Genomic DNA, 22,995 nt, shown 5'->3' on the forward strand with positions numbered 1-22,995 from the left:
TGGGCCATCAAACCTGGGGGCTGCCTTGACCCTGAGGGGTCACCAGTTGTCCTGTGATTTACATCAAGGTCCTGGGGCTCCATGCGCAGCCTCTCTCATATGGGTCTTCCTGCCGGGTAGGGAGTCAACAGGTAAACATTGCGTTAGCTGCAAACACAACGAGTGTTGCGCAGTGGTAAGAGTTTTGGACTTGGATTTGAGAGACCAGGGTTCGAATCCCCACCACGACGCTCACTGGGTGACCTTGAGCTAGTCACTGCCTCTCAGCTGAGCCTACCTCTCAGGGTTGTTGTGGGGAGGAGAACAACCATGTATGCTTCTCCACCCCCATCATTCTGCCCGGACACTGAGGTCCAGTGCCGAGGGCCTTCTGGTGGTTCCCTTGCTGCGAGAAGCCAAGTTACAGGCAGAGGGCCTTCTCGGTGGTGGCTCCCTCCCTGTGGAATGCTCTCCCACCAGATGTCAAAGAGAACAACAACTACCAGACTTTTAGAAGACATCTGAAGGCAGCCCTGTTCAGGGAAGCTTTTTAATGCTTAATAGGTTATTGTATTTTAGTGTTCTGTTCGAAGCTGCCCAGAGTGGCTGGGGAAACCCAGCCAGATGGGCTGGGTATAAATAATAAATTATCATTATCATCATCATTATTATTATTGTCACCTTGAGCTCCTTAGAGGAGAAGGCAGCGTATACGAAATACAGACATCCTAGTTCAACTGCGACAATGTCCTCCCAGTGCAGATTTCCAACACAGAAGTGACGGAGGACGGGGTACCCTAATAAACAGCCACCTGGGACCTCGGTCTCCCCAGATGCGTCTGCCAGCTGCCTGCTTCCTTTGCCACTCCAGGCAACCTCAAGGGCACTTGGCTGCGCTTCAAGCGCCAGCATTTCACGGCTGGCAAACGCACCGTTTCTGAGCTCGGAGGAGAGGCGAAGAATTCTCGCGGCTGTAAAACTAGAAAACAAACAAACCCCAGCCCCACATAAAGAGGCAAATAAAGATCTGATGCGACGTGGGTGACATTTGCCCTGCTTCTTGCCATCTCCCGTCGGAGACAAGGAACTAGGCTGGGTCAGGGAAAGGCGGCCATCGGTGCCAACCTCTTACCACACCCCTGGAGGCTTAAGGCCTCTTCAGGAGCTCCTGGAGGAGAACAGACGGCCCCCTCCGGACATTGGCCTTGTGACTGGCATGTGACTGGCAGGGCGAGGATCTCTCTGGGGATCCCTTGAAGGAAGAAGCCTCTTGGTCAAGTGGGCGGCTGACTCGGCTGGCGCGAGGACAGACAAGGTAGATGAGCAGCTGCCCTGGCAAGACATTCCATGTCTCAATTGGTGGAGGAGCTGGGTTGGGGAGGGGGTGCCTCTTTTATGGGGCCTGTTTTATGGGGTTCTGCCAGGCTGCCCGTCACCCTGGCAGAAGGGGGGTGCTCTCAAGGGCGGGCTGTGTGTATGTCTCTGGTGTTTGGACCAAGGATCTGAATACCAGTGGGGGCAAATGTAAGGTTCTACACAAAGGCAGGAATAATCTGGATACACACATACAGGACGGGGGACGCCTGGCTTGGCATGTGAAAAGGATCTAGGGGTCTTGGTGGACAAGCTTAACATGAGCCAACAGTGTGATGCAGCAGCAAAAAAAGTTAATGCAATTCTAGGCTGTAAAAAGGTACAGTCATACCTCAGGTTACATTTTTTCGGGTTACAGACCCGTCAAAACCCGTAAGTACCGGAACGGGTTACTTCCGAGTTTCAGCAATTGTGCTTTGCGCATGCACAGAAGCGCCGAATCGCAACCCGCGTGTGGCAGATGCGCCACTACGGGTTGCGAACACTGCGGGTTGCGAACGTGTATCCCCACGCACTGATCACGTTCACAACCCGAGCGTCCACTGTAAAGGTAAAGGACTCCTGGGTGGTTAAGTCCAGTCAAAGGCGACTGTGGGGTTGCGGCGCTCATCTCGCTTTCAGGCCGAGGGAGCTGGCCTTTGTCCACAGACAGCTTTCCGGGTCATGTGGCCAGCAGGGCTAAACCGCTTCTGGCGCAATGGGACACCGTGATGGAAGCCAAAGCGCACTGAAACACCGTTTACCTTCCCACTGCAGCTGTACCTATTTATAATAATAATAATAAATTTTTATTTTATATCTACCCTGCCCTTCCCGGTTCAAAACCAGGCTCAGGGCGGCTAACAACAAATTTAAAACACTTAATTGTAAAAGCAGCATAAAATGCAGTATAAAAACATGAATAACAATAAAATTCAAAAATCAATTAGATAATCCCCAGGGCTAGCTGGCTGAGTTGGTCCTATTTGGGCCAGCGAGGAGACCAGGGGAGAATTAGCTGTGGGGTCTCAGAGCAGGTGATCTTCATAAAAGGGGAGGGAAGAGAAGGGAAATAAAAGATCAGGCCGAATTCAAATTAAAGGCCAGGCGGAATAGCTCTGTCTTACAGGCCCAACGGAAGGAGGTTAAATTTATCTACTTGCACTTGAGATGCTTTGGAACTGCTAGGTTGGCAGGAGCTGGGACCGAGCAACGGGAGCTCATTCCATCGTAGAGGTTCGAACAGTTGACCTTCTGATCGGCAAGCCCAAGAGGCTCAGTGGTTTAGACCACAGCGCCACCCGCATCCCACCTGAAGTCCTCTGTCTGGTCCTGGGTACATTATTATTATTATTATTATTAACAAGTTGGAAGGTGGGCAGAGGAGAGCAACCAATAGGATAAAGGTTCTGGAAATGAAGCCATATGAAGAGCGGTTGAAGGAACCAGGTCTGTTTAGCTTGGAGAGGAGAAGATTGAGAGGTGCTAGGATAGTTATCTGGAGGGCTGTCACAGGGAAGATGGAGCAGGCTTGCTTTCTGCTGCTCTGGAGGGCAGGACTCGAACCCATGGCATCAAGTTACAAGAAAGGAGATTCCAACTATATTGATATTCATGGAGGGGGGCAGGTATCGATGGCTCCTAGCCAGGATAGCTCTGTTCTTCCCTCCACAGTTGGAGGCAACGAAGCTTCTGGCTCCCGGTGGAGTATAGGGTCAGGTTCAAGTCTTGACCTTTAAAGCCCTTTGTGGCTTAGGGCCCTCGTATTTACAGGACCACCTCTGGTCTGCCCCGCAGAGGACCTTAAGGTCCATGAATAATCATAGTTTAGAGGTCCCGGGCCCTAAGGAAGTAAGATTATCCTCCACCAGAGCCAGGGCCTTTTCAGTGATGGCTCCAACCTGGTGGAATGCTCTGTCCCAGGAGACCAGGGCCCTGCAGGATTTAACCTCCTTCTGTCAGGCCTGTAAGACAGAGCTATTCCACCTGGCCTTTAATTTGAATTTTGCCTGATCTTTTATTCCCCTTCCTTCCCTCCCCTTCCCCTTTTTATGAAGATCACCCGCTCTGAGACCACATAGCTAATTCTCCCCTGGTCTCCTCGCTGGCCCAACTAGGTCCAATTCAGCCAGCTAGCCCTGGGGATTATCTAATGCTTATTTCCCCTAAATTGACTTTTGAATTTTATTGTTATTCGTGTTTTTATACAGTATTTTATGCAGTAAAAGGGGGGTGTTTATTTCCCCGTGGAAAAGGTAGCCAAAAATGGAGTTTCACTTTAAAAAAGGTTATGTGTGCCATTTAATCAGCCAGATCTTTTTCTGTACACGTTTTTGCCTGCTATGCCTTTCTGTTGAATGCTTCAATGTTTGCTAAAGAAATCTGCGCTGAATGTCATGCTAAGTTGGTGCTGGCAGAAGGCTTTGTTTGTTTTTCCATTTGCCAGCCGGTGGTTTTTAATCTTCACATTTACACCTGTCCTGGCTCTGCAGAGAAGTAATCCTGCACTGATGTTGATGATGATCATTATTACAGTCATATGTTGTGTTGCATTTGCTTCAGGCTGAGCGTTTTCAGACTGCGTCCCACGGTGACCCGGAAGTACCGGAAAGGTTTACTTCCGGGTTTCGCCACTCGCACATGCGCAGAGGCTCAAAATGATGTCACACGCATGCACAGAAGTGGTGAATCGTGCCGCTGTGGGTTGCATTCTGCTCATGTTGCGAACGGGACTCTTGAACGGATCCCGTTTGCAACCAGAGGTACCACTGTATTATTATTATTATTATTATTATTATTATTTATTTATTTATTTATACCCTGCCCAGCTATCTGGGTTTCCCCAGCCACTCTGGGCAGCTTCCAACAAAATATTAAAAATACAATAAAACATCAAACATTAGAAACTGCCTTCAGATGTCTTCTAAAAGTCAGATAAGTTGTTTATTTCCTTGACATCTGACGAGAGGGCGTTCCGCAGGGCGGGTGCCACCACCAAGAAGGCCCTCTGCCTGGTTCCCTGTAACTTGGCTTCTCACAGGGAGGGAACCATCAGAAGGCCCTCGGAGCTGGACCTCAGTGTCTGGGCAGAACGATGGGGGTGGAGATGCTCCTCCAGGTATACTGGGCTGATGCCGTTTAGGGCTTTCAAGGCCAGCACCACACTGAATTAAGCAGTCCAATGCACATTAAGTAGGCATCCTTCAGTTTCTGTGTCCCCTTTGTGGGTCCACATTGTAGGGGGCTGGACTAAATGACTCTTTGGTTCACATTCCAGCTGTACAATTCCATGACTCACTTAAAAAAAACACAAACCAGAGATCTTTCTTTTAGGCATTTTACCACCACTAGAAATTAAAAAGACATAAGACCACTGTTCATGTGTGCCACCACAGCAGCAAGAATCCTTGTGGCGAGGAAGCAGGAAAACGAAACAGTACCGACAATCACAGATTGGCAGATACTCATGTTAGAATATTTACAACTAGCAAAACTGACGGGAAGAGTTAGAGGAGTATTGAACCAGAAAATATTTGGAGAATGGAGAATATTTAAGGATTATATAAGATCATATTGTACCAACCACACCATATTAGCAGAACTTGAGCAATACTTGTAAACACAACAAATACTGTTTGTGGAGTAGACGGGAACAATATTAAAGAATATAAAACTGTGGGGGGGAAACGACGACAGTATAAACAGTACAATGAGAATGATTAGAAGACTCGTTTTGTCAGAAGTCTTTTTTATTTAAGTATTAATTAGGAAGATTAAGTTTTTTAATGCACGTAAATCTGCTTTTTCTTTTTTCCTTATTTTCTTCTTTTCTTTTTCCTTAATTCTTTTTCCTTTAATTTTTTTTGTAGTATGAGATTTTAAATTCTTTGTATATGTAATTTAAAGTAATAAAGATTATATTTTTAAAAAAATTAAGAAATGTGGAAATTAAAGTGATCCAACTTGGGCCGAGCTCTTCCAACTACCGTATGGGGCAAATGCAGGCTTTCGCTGAAGCCTGGAGAGCGAGAGGGGTCGGTGCGCACCGACCCCTCTCCCTCTCCAGGCTTCGCGCAGCTCTCCGCAAGGCGCGGGAGCCTGGCGCTGAGCTCCCGTGGCTTGCGGAGAGTTGCCTGTTCTGGGGGCTGAGGTCTGGAGGGGAAATAATTTTCCCCCCCTTTATTTCCCCCCCCCAAAAAAACTAGGTGCGCCTTATGGGACGGTGCGTCCTATAGGGCGAAAAATACAGTAGCTTGTGTCTGGATCTGGGCTTTGCCACTTCCAGCAGCAGGGAAGTGTTTGCGTACTGGATCCCTCCTTCTCCAGAAAAGAGGGAGAGAGAATGCAAACATCTATTCCCCTCCTTGAACAAACCCGGCCACGTTTCCTCCTCCCCAGAGCTGAACCGTGACTTCAAGGTCTACTACTCTCGCTTAGCCAAAGAGCATCTCTGCCCGTCAGGTGTGTGCCACACCTGCTGCTGGTGAAGAAGCCTAGCCATGGCAGGTACGAGGAGCCCCAGGTTCAAGATGATCCTCCTGGGCGATTTTGGGGTGGGGAAGACCACGCTCTTCCATCGGATCAAGCTGGGGCGTTTCCTGGAGGGCGACCACCCGCCCGGCCAGCACAGCTACACGTGCGAGAAAACCCTGCCCCTGAAGCTCAACAGCAGGAACTGCCAGGTCCAGGTAAGGGCCCGCTTTCCGGGCAGCTCATTTGGTTGGTGGCTTGCCCCTGGAACTCCCCACCTCATGAAAGGGGGAAAGGGAGAGGGAGAAACAGCAGGGTCTATGCACCTTCGTAAGCTAACTTGGGTGCTTGGGCTTATACAGTGTTGGAGTTGATGGCTTGGTCCCTCTTACGATTCTGAGAGGGGCAGGGGCTCAATTTCCTTTAAAAAAAAATATTCAAAATTGAAACAAAACATATTATCCAGAAATATATCATCCTTATTTTTTCCCCCATTTTTCCTCCCTCCCCCCCCCCACAATCCCCCCCCCCCGGCTTCCCTCAGTTCCAGTCTTTGATTTCTCTAAGAATGCTGTTTTCTGCATGTTACACAGTTGTATAGATCCTCAAACTTTTTAGCTGATTATCATCAATAGAAAAGTTTGTGCATGTTTATTCAAAGCCAGCCAAGGAGTCCAGTTCGCTTTGTTGCGTCTTTGTAAAGGGTTCCCATTCATCTTTAAAGTCACAGTTATCCTTGTCCCGTAGCTTGTATGTCAGTTTTGCCAGTTCTGCATAGTCCGTCAATTTTTCTTGCCATGATTCTTTAGTTGGAATTTGTTCAGTCTTCCATCTTTGTGCTACCAGAACTCTCTCGGCTGTTGTCACAGACATGAAGATGTTTTTCAGCTTTTCTGGCAGATCTTTCCCTACAATCCCTAACAAAAATGCTTCAGGTTTTTAAACAAATGTTAGATGGAAGATTTTCTTCAATTCGTTGTATATCATTTCCCAAAATTTTAAAATTACATTACAATCCCACCACATATGATAAAATGTCCCCTCCTTTTCCTTACACTTCCAACATGTATTTGAACTAGTTTTATACATTTTCCCTAACCGTACTGGTGTCATGTACCATCTGTACATCATCATCTTATAATTCTCCTTCAACAGGGAACAATCTGTAAATTTTAAATCAGTTTTCCATAATTTTTCCCAATCTTCCATCATAATGTTGTGACCTACATCTTGTGCCCATTTAATCATAACTGATTTTACCTTTTCATCTTTCGTCTCCCATTCTAATAGTCTGCTGTATGCGGCCTTCAGTAATTTCACTTTCCCTTCAATCACTTCCGTTTGAAACCTAGATTGGGGCTCAATTTCCTGGGGGCCACAATGCTTGCTGTGGAAGCTGAGATTCTCCTGCATGCTGCTCTGCGTTCCCCTCTCAGAGAGGAGGAGGGCTGTTTCTGTCATGGAGGACGGGGATATAGGGTCTTATGACCCATGGGTGTGTGTGGTGAATAATAAAAGCACCGGCTGGGTGTGCCTAAATTCAAAATTTGGGGCTTAACACACTCTCCAGTGGGAGGGAGCCCCTAGCAGCAGAGTTTAAACTCACAAAGTTGGACACCCTTCCAGCTTGATAAATGCAATGATTCTACAAATTAAACCTTTTGCATATCCTGTTTAGCCCACTTGCAAAGGGTCCCCCTCTTTCTACTCTTCTTGCAATGAACAGACCACACCCTGTTAAGTACAGTCATAACTCGGGTTACAGATGCTTCAGGTTGCGTTTTTTCAGGTTAGGGACCCGCCGAAACCCAGAGGTACCAGAATGGGTTGGTTTCGGGGGTCGTGCATGTGCAGAAGCACTAAAGCGCACTTTGTGCATGCGCAGAAGCAGCGAATCGCAACCCGTGCGTGCACAGACGTGCCGCTGAGGGTTGCAAATGTGCATCCTGCACAGATCACATTCGCGACCCGAGCGTCCACTGTAACTTTAAAATGATTTACTTACAAAACATTCCAAAGGTCCAATTCATGCATTTATCCAAGCAGCAGCAAGGAGAACGTAGGCAGAATCCTCTAGGGTAGAAAATATAGAAGATAGTTCCAAACGCATGTTCAAAGCTTTGGAGATGGCTTCGACGCATCCCACCTGGTGGGTTACATGGTGTGGAGAAAAAGTGAGGCACAGGATGAGAAGGCTTAACTTCTTCACTCATCAGAGAAGAGGGGCATGACCTAACTGAGTCTAGGAACACAGCTCTATTGTCTTAACCCCTTCATGTACCAACTAGTACTCATGTATGTTTGACTGCAATTTTCCACATTTATGGCACCCAACTTTTCGAACTCCCGGCATTGAAGTCCTGAATAAATCCTAGCACTGACAGGTGAAGGTCTCCTTCTGTGATTCCTGCATTGCAGAGTGTTGAAGTAGATGACCCTTTAGGATCTACAGTTCTATGATTCTGTTTCCCAGACTTCACCAGCACGCCCCAGGGCAGGTTACAATAATTTGAAATTCAGAATTAGAAACAGTGAAAGCAAATCGCTGTCACAGGAATTGGGTGGATCCTGAAAACACACATCTCAGGTGTCAAAGATCAGGGCAGAGAGGTGTGGCTTCAGCATTTGCTGAAAGCTGCATAAGGAAGGTGTCAGGCTCACTGTGTGGGAAATTTCACAACCCATGAGCTGCCACAGAGCCTCTCTTTTACAATACGATAATCTTTATTGTCATTGTCCCATACAGAACAACGAAATTGAAAAAATCTACCTCGGACATTCAAAAACCAACAAGCCTGCTATCCCAGCTATCCCAGCCTGGTTAGCCCCCTAAAAACTCTGATACCCCATAATTGAATACAATATACTCCCCCAGAGACTACCTTACACTGCATTTAAAACCAAAATCGCATTTGGCTAGAAACTGTTTCTCAGGCGGCTAGTCCTAGTCTTTATACCCCTGTACCTTCTTCCAGAAGGCAGAAGCTGAAAGAGATCATTTCCGGGGTGCGCACTATCCTGCGCTATCACTGCAGCTTTCTTATGAGACCTGGAAGAATAGATTTGATCCAAGGTGGGAAGAGTGCACCCAATTATTCCTCCGCAGTCTTTACAACCCTGGACAGCATTGTTTTTTCCCTGGCCGTGCAGCTCCCAAACCACACACACAGACTGTAAGTTAATACACTCTCAACAGTACAGTGGTAGAATGCCATCAACAGGTCCTTTGAGAGATTGCTTTTCTGGAGGATTCTCAGAAAATATAAGCTCTGCTGTGTTCTCTTCACCAGGTCTTTGCTGTTTTCTCCCCAGGTTAGGTCATCTATCAACTCCATTCCCAGAAATTGAACACCGAGACCTGTTCCACACACCTCCCCTCAATAATAAGTGGCTGAATATTCAATTTACATTTTAATAATAATAATAATAATAATAATAATAATAATAATAATAATAATAATTTATACCCTGCCCATCTGGGCAGCTTTCAACAAAATATTAAAATATTTAAAAAATGCATCAAACATTAAAAGCTTCCCTAAACAGGGCTGCCTTCAGATGTCTTCTAAAAGTCTGGTAGATGTTCTTCTCTTTGACATCTGAAGGGAGGGCATTCCACAGGGTGGGTGCCACCACCGAGAAGGCCCTCTGCCTGGTTCCCTGTAACTTGGCTTCTCGCAGTGAGGGAACCGCCAGAAGGCCTTCGGCGCTGGACCTCAGTGTCCGGGCAGAACGATGGGGGTGGAGACGCTCCTTCAGGTATACTCGACCGAGGCCGTTTAGGGCTTTAAAGGTCAACAACAACTCTTTGACTTGTGCTCGGAAACGTACTGGGAGCCAGTGTAGGTCTTTCATGGCCGGTGTTATACGGTCTCAGTGGCCACTCCCAGTCACCAGTGTAGCTGCCACATTCTGGATTAGTTGTAGTTTCCGGGTCACCTTCAAAGGTAGCCCCACATAGAGCGCATTGCAGTAGTCCAAGCGGGAAATAACTAGAGCATGCATCACTCTGGCAAGACAGTCCGCGGGCAGGGAGGGTCTCATCCTGCGTACCAGATGGAGCTGGTAGACAGCCGCCCTGGACACAGAATTGACCGGTGCCTCCATGGACAGCTGTGAGTCCAGAATGACTCCCAGGCTGCGCTCCTGGTCCTTCAGAGGCACAGTTGCCCCATTCAGGACCAGGGAGTCCCCCACACCCGACCGCCTCCACAATAATCTCTTTTGTTTTCTTTAAGTTAAGGAGTAAGTTGTTTTATCAGGAAGCCATCGCCTAGATCTTGACAGGGTCTGCAGGAAAGAAAAACGACAGAGGGCCATGTCATACCTGACTGTTGTTGTTTAGTCATGTCCGACTCTTTGTGACCCCCTGGACCAGAGCACGCCAGACACTTCTGTCTTCCACTGCCTCCCGCAGTTTGGTCAAACTCATGCTGGTAGCTTCGAGAACACTGTCCAACCATCCCGTCCTCTGTCGTCCCCTTCTCCTTGTGCCCTCCATCTTTCCCAACATCAGGGTCTTTCCCAGGGAGTCTTCTCTTCTCATGAGGTGGCCCAAGTCTTGGAGCCCAGCTTCATGATCTGTCCTTCCAGTGAGCACTCAGGGCTGATTTCCTTCAGAATGGAGAGGTTTGATCTTCTTGCAGTCCATGGGACTCTCAAGAGTCTCCTCCAGCACCAGAATTCAAAAGCATCCATTCTTCGGCGATCAGCCTTCTTTATGGTCCAGCTCTCACTTCCATACATCACTACTGGGAAAACCAGAGCTTTTACTATTGGGACCTTTGTTGGCGAGGTGATGTCTCTGCTTTTTGAGATGTTGTCTAGATTTGCCATTGCCTTTCTCCCAAGGAGCAGGCCTCTTTTAATTTCGTGACTGCTGTCACCATCTGCATGGATCCCAAGAAAGTAAAATCTCTCACTGCCTCCATTTCTTCCCCTTCTATTGGCCAGGAGGTGATGGGCCCAGTGGCCATGATCTTCGTTTTTTTGATGTTGAGCTTCATACCTGACTAGGCCATCCCAAAAACCCAGATGAATCCCCCTCTAGGTTCCAGTCGGTCTCTCATAAGTTTCCTGCGGCAGGGAGTTCCCCTGTTTGGCGCTCTAACCACCTGCTCTTTCAACCTGCACAGATTTCCCTGTGGGACACGGCTGGAGAAGAGCGCTTCCTGTCCCTGAGCAGGAGCTACTACCGAGACGCGGATGCTGTGCTCCTCGTGTACAGCCTGCAGCACCTCCTCTCCTTTGACAGCCTCTTACACTGGCTGTACCTGGCCAGGCAGTACTGCGCAGATGGTAAGTGAGAGGGCAGGGGGAAAGGAAGAGTCCCAGGGTACACAGAGGGGTCGGTGGCCACTTTCCCCCCTCCGCCTCTGCACCTGCGCCTTTAACAGCAGCCTGACACACAGACGCAAAATCATAGGGTTGCAGAGCTGGACGGGACCCCAAGAGTGTCACGGTCCGGTTCATGGGCGATCGAAGACTGGGGACGCAAGATGGCGGGGTGGGAGCAGGAACAGAGGTCCAGAAGCCAGAGATCAGAAAGCCAAGAGTCTGAGGGTCAGAGAGTCGGGAGTCATTTTTTGACAGAATTACAAGCCTGGTAGATAAAGGGAACGCAGTGGATGTAGCCTACCTTGATTTCAGCAAGGCATTTCACAAGGTGCCCCATGATATTCTTGTAAAGAAGCTGGTAAAATGCGGTCTTGACTATGCTACCACTCAGTGGATTTGTAACTGGCTGACTGACCGAACCCAAAGGGTGCTCATCAATGGTTCCTCTTCATCCTGGAGAAGAGTGACTAGTGGGGTGCCACAGGGTTCTGTCTTGGGCCCGGTCTTATTCAACATCTTTATCAACGACTTGGATGATGGACTCAAGGGCATCCTGATCAAATTTGCAGATGACACCAAACTGGGAGGGGTGGCTAACACCCCAGAGGACAGGATCACACTTCAAAACGACCTTGACAGATTAGAGAACTGGGCCAAAACAAACAAGATGAATTTTAACAGGGAGAAATGTAAAGTATTGCACTTGGGCAAAAAAAATGAGAGGCACAAATACAAGATGGGTGACACCTGGCTTGAGAGCAGTACATGTGAAAAGGATCTAGGAGTCTTGGTTGACCACAAACTTGACATGAGCCAACAGTGTGACGCGGCAGGTAAAAAAGCCAATGCAATTCTGGGCTGCATCAATAGGAGTATTGCATCTAGATCAAGGGAAGTAATAGTGCCACTGTATTCTGCTCTGGTCAGACCTCACCTGGAGTACTGTGTCCAGTTCTGGGCACCACAGTTCAAGAAGGACACTGACAAACTGGAACGTGTCCAGAGGAGGGCAACCAAAATGGTCAAAGGCCTGGAGAAGAGGAGGTTAAGGGGTGATATGATAGCCAGGTTCAAATATATAAAAGGATGTCACATAGAGGAGGGAGAAAGGTTGTTTTCTGCTGCTCCAGAGAAGCGGACACAGAGCAATGGCTCCAAACTACAAGAAAGAAGATTCCACCTAAACATTAGGAAGAATTTCCTGACAGTAAGAGCTGTTCGACAGTGGAATTTGCTGCCAAGGAGTGTGGTGGAGTCTCCTTCTTTGGAGGTCTTTAAGCAGAGGCTTGACAACCATATGTCAGGAGTACTCTGATGGCGTTTCCTGCTTGGCAGGGGGTTGGACTCGATGGCCCTTGTGGTCTCTTCCAACTCTAGGATTCTATGAGCGGAAGGGGAAATGCTGACCTTATAACCCTTCCCAGCTCTTGCCACCAGGTGCTGTGAGTTAACGACCGGCCTCACCTGTGTGGTGAGGAAGGCCCCAGTCCTGCAGAGTCCTATTGGTCACAGGGCCTGGCTCCTGCAACCACACCTGACAAAGGGTCGCAATGCATGGCACATTTATTCAATTAAAAGTATTTTGGTTGATGAATTCAGTAAAACGGATGAACTTGATCCAGTCGTACCGTAACCTGTCATCGCCAGCTGTTTTTGGACTACAATGCCCATCATCCCTAGCTATCAGGTCCAGTGGTCAGGGGTGATGGGAATTGTAGTCCCAAAACAGCTGGAGGCCCAAGTTTGGGAAAGCCTGCCCTAGGTAATCCCAAGACTGACCACCAGGAGGCAGTATTGGTCACTCTGAGAAGCATTGTCCTAAGTAAGGCATAGGCAAACTCAGCCCCGGGGGGGGGGGGCTGCTAGGTTGGCAGGAGCAGGGACGGAGCAATGGGTATTCGAACCGCTGACCTTCTGATTGGCAAGTCCTAGGCTCTGTGGTTTAACCCACAGCGCCACCCGCGTCCCTCATATAATCCACTACTTTCTCCCAAATCTTAATAAGTATAGGACATTGTAAAAACATGAGTTTTAAAGAAGCATTATGCTTATTACACCTCCAACAAAATGCAGTCTTAGGCAGTCCTTTTCTATGCAAACATAGTGGAGTTCAAGAAATTCAAAATATTATTTTCTGTTGTATAAGTCATAATTTAAGGTCCATTTACCTTTGCTATAGAAGTGAAAAAACTCTCCCATAGGCAACACACAATCATTTCTTAACATCTCCAATCATTTCTTAACATCTGTCTGCCAAATTGATTTATTGATAACAAATATCTATAAAAAAGTAATTGTGGGTGGTGTTTTTTGTTGTTGTAATGAATTTAACCAGTAGTATCTCAGGAGTCTCAGAAGCTGAAAACGCTGCTGGCCCAAACAGAATTGTTAACAAATGTTGGAGCTGCAAATATCCTTCCTACCATACATGAACTGGCCGCCTCCTGCCCTGCCAGGGGCTCAGAGCCTTTAGCCCCAGCACCTGTTCTCAGATCTTCCTGTTCTCCCCCCCCCCCCCCCGCCAAGCCAATCTCTTCCTCCTGGGCAACAAGAGTGACCTGGAGAGCTGCGTCCCCGAAGAAAAGGCCGAGAGGTTTGCGGTGGAGCACGGCGCGTCCGGCAGGTTCAAAGTGTCGGCCAAGACAGGTAAGAAGGGGAGGGTCGCCTCGTCTTTCCAGCTGAGCTGAGAGAGGGGGTGATGCAAGTGAGGTTAGTGTAAAGAGCAGGGGCAGCGATTCCACTAACCCACCTAACCCACTTTCTCATAGCTTGAAGAAGCAGGAAGGGGCTTGAAACGAGGGACGGCGATGGCAGACTATTGGGGGCCACATTCCTTTCAGGAGAACATTGCAGGAGTCACAGGCTTGGGAACAGCGGCTGAGGCCAGCGATAATGATAATGATAATGATTGATTATTTGTACCCCGCCCATCTGGCTGGGTTTCCCCAGCCACTCTGGGCGGCTTCCAACAAAGACCAAAAATACACTAAGATGTCACACATTAAAAGCTTCCCTGAACAGGGCTGCCTTCAGATGTCTTTTGAATGTCAGGTAGTTGTTTTTCTCTTTGACATCTGGTGGGAGGGCGTTCCACAGGGCGGGTGCCACCACTGAGAAGGCCCTCTGCCTGGTTCCCTGTAACTTGGCTTCTCGTAGTGAGGGAATCGCCAGAAGGCCCTTGGAGCTGGACCTCAGTGTCCGGGCAGAACGATGGGGGTGGAGACGCTCCTTCAGGTCTACTGGTGCCAAGGCCGTTTAGGGCTTTAAAGGTCAACAACAACTCTTTGACTTGTGCTTGGAAACGTACTGGGAGCCAGTGTAGGTCTTTCATGGCCGGTGTTATACGGTCTCAGTGCCCACTCCCAGTCACCAGTGTAGCTGCCACATTCTGGATTAGTTGTAGTTTCCGGGTCACCTTCAAAGGTAGCCCCACGTAGAGCGCATTGCAGTAGTCCAAGCGGGAGATAACTAGAGCATGCATCACTCTGGCAAGACAGTCCGCGGGCAGGCAGGGTCTCTGCCTGCGTACCAGATGGAGCTGATAAACAGCTGCCCTGGACACAGAATGGACCAGCGCCTCCATGGACAGCTGTGAGTCCAGAATGACTCCCAGGCTGCGCACCTGGTCCTTCAGGAGCACAGTTACCCCATTCAGGACCAGGGAGTCCTCCACACCCGCTCGCCCCCTGTCCCCCCAAAACAGTACTTCTGTCTTGTCAGGATTCAACCTCAATCTGTTAGCCGCCATCCATCCTCCAACCGCCTCCAGGCACTCACACAGGACCTTCACCGCCTTCACTGGATCCGATTTGAAAGAGAGGTAGAGCTGGCTATCATCCGCATATTGATGGACATCCAGCCCAAACCCCCTGATGATCTCTCCCAGCGGCTGCATGTAGATGTTAAAAAGCACGTTCTTATGGAGGGGATATGGCCTAGGGAGAGTCTCAGAACCCAGCTAGAGAGTCCTGGAAGTCCAAAAGAAGCGAGTACTGTGGTGAAATTTAGTTTTGCAGCTCTGCGTACTTTTGCCTCTGGCAATTGTTTGGCTGCTTCTCTTTGACGCCTCCTAGAGCTTTCCATTTACAGCAGCTTTCTGTTTCCACATCCGCTGAGGCTCCCCTTCCTTCCTTCCTTCCTTCCTTCCTTCCTTCCTTCCTTCCTTCCTTCCTTTTCCAGTTTCTTTAGCTTCTTATTCTGCTGATGGGCGGGCGTTTTCGAAGATGCCAAGTCAGCCTTGTAAAATCGTCACCGAGAGTCAGCATAATTTCCCCAAGCAGCTGGCACAAAATGACACAGAGATCGAGCTGTGCTTGGCATCCGCCTGAGTCCGTTGTGTCTGATCTGCTCTTTGCCGAAGTGGGTGAGGTTAGCAGGGCCCAAATGAACAGGTTAATCATGGAAGCATATAATTCTAGAGCTGGAAAGGACTTCCAATGGTCAAAAGTGTTTTAAATTTGCTGTTAGCTGCCCTGAGCCCGGTTTTCTGAACTGGGAAGAGCAGGGTATAAATAAAAATTTATTATTTTTTATTATTATTATCTAGTCCAACCCCATGCAATGCAGGAATCGGAGCTAAAAGTCCTTGACAGATGGCTGTCCAACCTCTGCTTAAATACCTCCAAGGAAAGAGACACCATCGCCTTTTGAGGGAGTCTGTTCCACTGTCAAACAGCTCTTGTTGCCAGAAAGCTCTTGCTGATGTTTAATTGGAACCCCCTTTCTCATAGCTTGAAGTCATTGGTTCGAATGCTGCAAGCTTGCTCCATCTTCCATGTGACAACCCTTCAGATATTTGGGGGTGGGTATCCAATCTCCTCTCAGTCTCCTCTTTTCAAGGCTAAACATACCCAGTTCCTTCAACCATTCCTCATCAGGCTTAGTTTCCAGAACCTTGATCAGGCATAGGCAAACTCAGCCCTCCAGATGTTTTGGGACTACAACTCCCATGATGCCTAGCTAACAGGACCAGTGGTCAGGGATAATAATAATAATATTTTATTTATATCCCGCCCTCCCCAGCCGAGCAACTAACAACCATAAAAGTAACACAGCATCCTAAAATCAATTCATTCTAAAATCAATTTCAGAATCAAATTAATGGCAACCATTGGGCAAGAGTTCTGTGAGGATTACCAAAGGAGGGGGTCAGACTGTGCCTTGGCCAAAGACCTGGTGGAACAGCTCTGTCTTGCAGGCCCTGCGGAAAGATGTCAAGTCCCGCAAGGCCCTAGTCTCTTGTGACAGAGCATTCCACCAGATCGGGGCCACGTCCGAATAAGCCCTGGCTCTGGTTGAGGCCAGCCTAACCTCCCTGTGGCCCGGGACCTCCAAGATGTTTTTATTTGAAGACCGTAAGGTCCTCTGTGGGACATACCAGGAGAGGCAGTCCCGTAGGTACGAGGGTCCTAACCCATATAGGGCTTTAAAGGTTAAGACCAGCACCTTAAACCTGATCCTATACTCCACTGGGAGCCAGTGCAGCTGGTAGAGCACCGGGTGAATGTGATCCCGCAGCGAGGACCCCATAAGGAGTCTCGCCGTGGCACTCTGCACCCGCTGGAGTTTCTGGGTCAGTCTCAATGGTAGCCCCACATAGAGTGAGTTACAATAATCCAGTCTGGAGGTGACCATTGCGTGGATCACTGTGGCTAGGATGATGGGAATTGTAGTCCCAAAACATCTGGAGGGCCGAGTTTGCCTATGCCTGACCTTGATCACCTCATTTGCCCTCCTCTGCACACCTTCCAGCTTGCCAACATCCTTTGTAAATTGTGGTGCCCAGAAATGAACACAGGACTCACCAAGGCAGAACAGAGCGGAACTACGGTATTACGTACCTTGATCTGGGCACCAGATTTCTGCTGACGCAGCCTAAAGCAGCATTAGCTTATTTTGCTGCGGCATCACACTGTTGCCTCTTCTCCTCTGGGCTCCTTTCTCCGCCCCAAGCATCCAATTAGGCAGAAGCCTGCCGGTTGCTCCAGCTTGCTTTAAATAGCATTTATTAGCTTGCGGCAGTCTTGCATGAAGCTGTGGGTTTGCAGCAGGTTGGGTAGGCGCTAATTATCTGCCCAACCGCCAAGCAAGGTCACGAAGGGCCTTCAAGCCAATCTGACAGGCGGAGGAAGGTAGGGGTGGGGTGATGGTTTGCAGGCACGCCAGCCAGACTTCTCTGGAGGAATGTGCATCTCTCAGGGTGTTGAGATAATGAATGGGTGTGCAGCAGGTTCTATTTCTGGACCGGCAAGCACCGGCAGAGAAGGGCGCTTTGCTAATATTATGTAATACAGCAGTCTGCTTTCCTGGCACAGAACATTGGGAGGGGCAGAGACCGGTCTGTGCCAACAGCACTGCTATTATTATGGCACCACCAGTCCATCAAAGAACCTCCCTCCCACCTCACCTTCATCCACAGCCTCGGTGCCTTTTGTTTTTATATATATACATTTTTATTAATTTTTAACATATCATTTCCACCAGTCATTTAACATACATTTTTATCTTGTACAATTTTTTTAGACTCCCGTCAACTACTTCTGAAGGTTTTCCGTTCTTTATCACTTAATCTGCATTTCTTAATTTCTCTGTTACTTTTAATTATCCTTAACTAATATTCTTTTCAAAGTCTTTCTTGCAATATTTCACAAAGTCCTCCTTACAGAGCTTCTTGCAGTCCTACTAGCGTAATCTGTTTGTTACAATTGCTTTGCAAATAGTTCAAATATTTACTCCAGTCCTCTAAGAATCTTTGGTCCCGCAGGTTTCGAATCCCTCCTGTCATTTTGTCTAATTCTGCATAATCCGTTAATTTCATTTGCCACTCTTCCTATATACCTGTAATAATCAGAATAAGTGCAAACAGGCAGTGGCGTAGTGTGGGGGGTGCAGGGGGGGCCGGCCGCACCAGGCGCAACATCTGGGGGTTAGGGAAATCCACGGGTTAGGGGGCGCAAATTACTTGCCTTGCCCCGGGTGCTGATAACCCATGCTACGCCACTGCAAACAGGAGACTTGCCTGCCCACTTCCTGGCCTTCTTCCTCTCTCGCTCTCCCTCTTCCTCCTCCAACCTGGCCCAGGCTTCCTTCTCTCCTCCTCTCTTCCAGGTGAGAACGTGGAGCGCAGCCTGCAAGAGATGTTGGAGAGGCTGTTCCTCAGGAACGAATTCCAGCACAGCAGCCTCCATCTCCCGCTGCAAGATGCAGGCTACGGCCAATGTGGATGCTGAGCGTGGGAGAGCCTCCTGCCGCAGCATTTTAGAGGATGCTTCAGGTAGCCTTTGGTCTCGGGTAGCCTTTCTCCGTGCGTTTGCCGCATATCGCATCGGGACATTTGCCACTTCCTCGGAGACAGCTGGGCTATAGCAGCCGCTTGTGTCTGACCTGAAGAGTCTCTGCAGCATATTCTGCTGTGGCGCTGGTACCCTTGGCTGGAAGTTGGTGGGCCAATTATATTCCCTCGCTTCACCTCCAGTAATGCTTCTCTTTGGAGACCTGTGGGCTATTTCTTACACGATGCCGAGCTGACCAACCCACTGTGGACATGGAACCAACTTCTGGGAACTGCAGCTTCTGAGCTACTATGGGATTGGGGGGGTGTATGTGTGAGGGTGCAACCTTTGGCCTTTTCCCACGTCCTGTTGGTGTTCCAAACAAGGTAGTACATCATACTTGGTCTCCTCCTCCTATTCCACACTTTCAACCAAAATGGTCAAAGGCCTGGAAACGATGCCTTATGAGGAACGGCTAAGGGAGCTGGGCATGTTTAGCCTGGAGAAGAGGAGGTTAAGGGGTGATATGATAGCCAGGTTCAAATATATAAAAGGATGTCACATAGAGGAGGGAGAAAGGTTGTTTTCTGCTGCTCCAGAGAAGCGGACACGGAGCAATGGATCCAAACTACAAGAAAGAAGATTCCACCTAAACATTAGGAGGAACTTCCTGACAGTAAGAGCTGTTCGACAGTGGAATTTGCTGCCAAGGAGTATGGTGGAGTCTCCTTCTTTGGAGGTCTTTAAGCAGAGGCTTGACAACCACATGTCAGGAGTGCTCTGATGGCGTTTCCTGCTTGGCAGGGGGTTGGACTCGATGGCCCTTGTGGTCTCTTCCAACTCTATGATTCTATGATTCTATGATTCTCTTCTTAAGAAGAGTCTGCAAGATCAGGCCAAATTGGGACCAGCTAATCCAGTATCCTGTTCTTATAGTGGCTGACCAGAAGCCCATTATGGGAAGCCAGCAAGCAGACCTGAGCACAAGGGTATAAATAATACATTATTATTATTATTATTATTACCCTCTCCCCTCTTGTGGTTTCTAGCAACTGGGATTCAGAATCATGGCAGCCTCCAGCTATTCCATAACAAGAATAATACCATATTTTTCCCTCTATAAGCCATACTTTTTCCCTCCTAAAAAGTAAGGGGAAATGTGTGTGCGTCTTATGGAGTGAATGCAGGCTGCGCAGCTATCGCTGAAGCCAGAACAGCAAAAGGGATCGCTGCACAGCGATCCCTCTTGCTGTTCTGGCTTCTGGGATTCAGAATATTTTTTTTTCTTGTTTTCCTCCTCCAAAAACTATGTGTGTCTTATGGTCTGGTGCGTCTTATAGAGCGAAAAATATGGTAAATAGCAGGTTTTTGTCCTTCCCATCACTTGAGAGACATGTCACTTCTGAGATGCCCTTTCTTCCTATGAAAGGGGCTGACACAAATTCTGCTGAGGTTGTTGCTATCAAATTTAAGCTAGCATCATCAATGCATGCAATGTTCTGCAGACTTCAGCTTGTGCAATGGGACATCCCCCTCAAAATTGACTCTGGGAGGGTCCATATAAGCCCTGGAACAGCATGCACAGGGATGGCTCTGTCTGGTGACCTGAAATGCTTGTGGAGGCAGAACATTGATCACAGCGTGACATTGAATCCCACGCTATAAACCTGCATTTCTAGCATGTTGGAGACAGCAGAATACTTAAGCAATGACTTTGTGCTCCATTTGAGGTATGCAACAATGACCTTCTGAGGAAGGAGGTACTTTGCAATAGTATGGCATTAAGAGAGACATTTTCCTCTTTTGCGGCCAGAGAATGACACAGCAGTCTCACTGAAAATCCAAGTAAACATGCTTAAAATTATGCTGGGAGGCCCCTAATTGTCTTTGATTTGCTACTTCGTAAAAGGCAAGGGCTCTGTGCCTTTGTGGCTGCATGATGACAGGTAGAAATCAACAGCTGGAGAAATCTCTCGGCTTGGAGATGTCAGATCTGAGGCAACAGCTTCCTCTGATTTCTGCCTGCAATGATTTCTGCAAAAATAAAACCCAGTCCTCTGCCTGTTTCTTGTTTCTACTGCACATAGGAGCAAAAAGCAAAGCCTAAGAACAGAACAGATAAAACACCTAAATCTTCATTTCTCTGAATTTCCCTGAACAAGGAACGGTAGGGTCTGAATAGGACTGCGTGGTCGTGAGCATCCTAGACCCTGAGATTCCAGGACCCAAACCCCAGACTTAGGGGAAGCTTCTGCTGATGTCATGAGGGCATCCCCTGGTGATGTCACAGGGCTGGGTCCTGGTGATTCTCCCTCTCCTCTCCCTCTTACCACTGAGTCCTGGAGATGGAGGTTAATTGGGAGAGGGGAAGGGGGCATGAAATATATTTGGAGTCGAGTGTGGATTTCATGTTCTTTATTCAGCTCATAGAGGTGAGGAGGAATGGAAGTTCCCCCTGAATATCTGCCTTATATACATTATTTACACAATTTGCCCCACATGATTGGCTAATTCGGGGATTCTCCTGTAGGCCAATCAGGTTGCGGATTCACTTCCACCTAGAGCTGGATTAGGTGGCTCCTATGGACCAATCAGACTGCTGCATTCTGGATCCTATTGTTCTAGGACCAATCAGACTGCTGCATTTTGGATCCTATTCAACTCAGTACATAACAGCACAGATTCCAGAGAGTTTATGTGATAATTATCCTGCCAGGCTGCAGCTTCCAAGCTGCACGCATAGTCTTCTTAATATAAATAAATAAAAATAAAGGCGCACTTGCTCACCTGAAGATTCAAGCCCACCCCTTCTCCCCTGTAGGGGGCCAGACAAACCTGGAAACTTTAGGAGGTCTGGCAACCCCAATTCCAAAAATTGTATGACAAATAAATGTTTCTCTTCTTTACCACCCTGTTGCTTTGCTGCTCCGACTTCCAGTTCCTTTTGGGGGCTTCCGTTTTTGTTGCATTCTCGTTTGCAGCCTATTGCAGAAACTAAGGAAGGTGGATTTGAATTCCTCTCCCTTTTCAGGTAACACAGATAAAAGTAAAAGGAGGAAATACAAAGGACTCAGCCCCAAGCCCTCCACTGAACAAGGCATTGGGGGCTTAGACCCTTTCCATTCATTACGCCCATCGCATGGAAAAGAGCTAGGAGCCAGGCTTTGTGACAGCTGGAAATTTGGAAGAGAGAGCACACACATCTGGCGCCGGGTGGGTGATGGCCAATGGTTGCCTGATTGAATCTGTGAAGCTGAAGGTTGGAAAATCCAGGGCAGGTCAAAGGAGGCATTTCTTCATCCCTTTATGTGGAACATTTTAGAGAGTTGGGTATGTTTGGCCTGGGGAAAAGGAGACAGAGAGGCAGCTTCAAATATCTGAAGGGCTGTTGTTATAGGAATTCTAAGGTGTCATATATATAAATCATACATTCATAAATGTACAAGGCAAACACACATGCATAAGTATAGTGTCTGAAACAGTAGAGGAGAGCAATCCTGAAAGCATTTTGACTTTCCCAAATATTTCCTTGCAAGGAGGAAAGAAATGGGAAAAGCTTTCTGGTTGTCTTTGGACCGTAGGAGCTTACACCTCCCTTTTCAAATACAGTCTGGCAAGTATCTGTTAAGCTGAGCAAACTATCAATATATGTAAGAGATTCGGGAACTAAACTGTTTACCATCTCAAAGGAATGGCCAGGATGCCCAGGTATAAGCATTCAGTGACCATTAGCAGGTATCCTGGAAGACAGGATTTCTGCTGTAGACCCGCCTCCTTCAGTGATGTATGTATGATGTTGTTTTTGGGGGGTGGTCTTGAGCTACAGGGGAGGCAGTTTCAAAAGTCTATATAAGGGCTTGCACACCATTGTTCTGGGTTCCTCTCCTGCCTCCTGCGTGTGAAGGGGGCACCCTGTTGCAACAGTTTAATAAAGATCAGGCTTACTAGCTGCTTTGCTTCTCAATATTCTCTGGTTGGCCTCTGTTATTTTCTCCTACCGATAGAGAACCTATTTAAGGACTCTATAGGGGCTTGTAGATACTCCATAAGGGAAAAGGAGCACTATTTTTCTTATAACATCTGTCATATGGAGGATGGAACAAGCTTGTTTTCTCCTGCTCTGGAGGGGAGGACCCAAATCCCCAGATTCAAGTTACAGGAAGGGAGATTTGACAGTAGTAGTAGTAGTAGTAATAATAATAATAATTTATTTGTACCCCTGCCTGTCTGGCTGAGTTTCCCCAGCCACTCTGGGCGGCTTCCAACAAAGATTAAAAATACATTTAAATGTCACACATTAAAAACTTCCCTGAACAGGGCTGCCTTCAGATTTCTTCTAAATGTCAGGTAGTTGTTTATTTCCTTGACATCTGGTGGGAGGGCGTTCCACAGGGCAGGTGCCACCACCGAGAAGGCCCTCTGCCTGGTTCTCTGTAACCTCACTTCTCGCAGGGAGGGAACTGCCAGAAGGCCCTCGGAGCTGGACCTCAGTGTCTGGGCAGAATGATGGGGGTGGAGACGCTCCTTCAGGTCTACTGGACCGAGGCCGTTTAGGGCTTTCAAGGTCAACACCAACACTTTGAAT

General features: G+C 48.0%; 1 protein-coding gene across 1 annotated transcript; it reads left to right on the plus strand.

The window, feature by feature from the left end:
• Positions 1-641: 641 nt before the first annotated feature.
• Positions 642-18,833, plus strand: LOC310849279 (ras-related protein Rab-19-like). Its single transcript, XM_083749471.1, has 5 exons — positions 642-1,294; positions 5,733-6,020; positions 10,938-11,100; positions 13,666-13,785; positions 18,247-18,833. Exons 2-5 carry the CDS (start codon positions 5,832-5,834, stop codon positions 18,366-18,368), a joined length of 594 nt encoding a protein of 197 aa, XP_083605597.1. The 5' UTR covers positions 642-1,294; positions 5,733-5,831; the 3' UTR covers positions 18,369-18,833.
• The last annotated feature ends 4,162 nt before the right edge of the window (positions 18,834-22,995 follow it).

The sequence above is a fragment of the Podarcis gaigeae genome, assembly GCF_964106915.1.
Source record: "Podarcis gaigeae genome assembly, chromosome: 7".
Classification (NCBI taxonomy): Eukaryota; Metazoa; Chordata; class Lepidosauria; order Squamata; family Lacertidae; genus Podarcis; species Podarcis gaigeae.

What these genes read in the sequence shown, in the direction of transcription:
- LOC310849279 (XM_083749471.1), top strand. Translation starts at nt 5,832, where the DNA reads ATGGCAGGTACGAGGAGCCCCAGGTTCAAGATGATCCTCCTGGGCGAT. An exon ending in GCAGGAACTGCCAGGTCCAG is followed by an intron (nt 6,021 to 10,937) that starts GTAAGGGCCCGC and finishes CAACCTGCACAG; the next exon opens with ATTTCCCTGTGGGACACGGC. An exon ending in CAAAGTGTCGGCCAAGACAG is followed by an intron (nt 13,786 to 18,246) that starts GTAAGAAGGGGA and finishes CCTCTCTTCCAG; the next exon opens with GTGAGAACGTGGAGCGCAGC.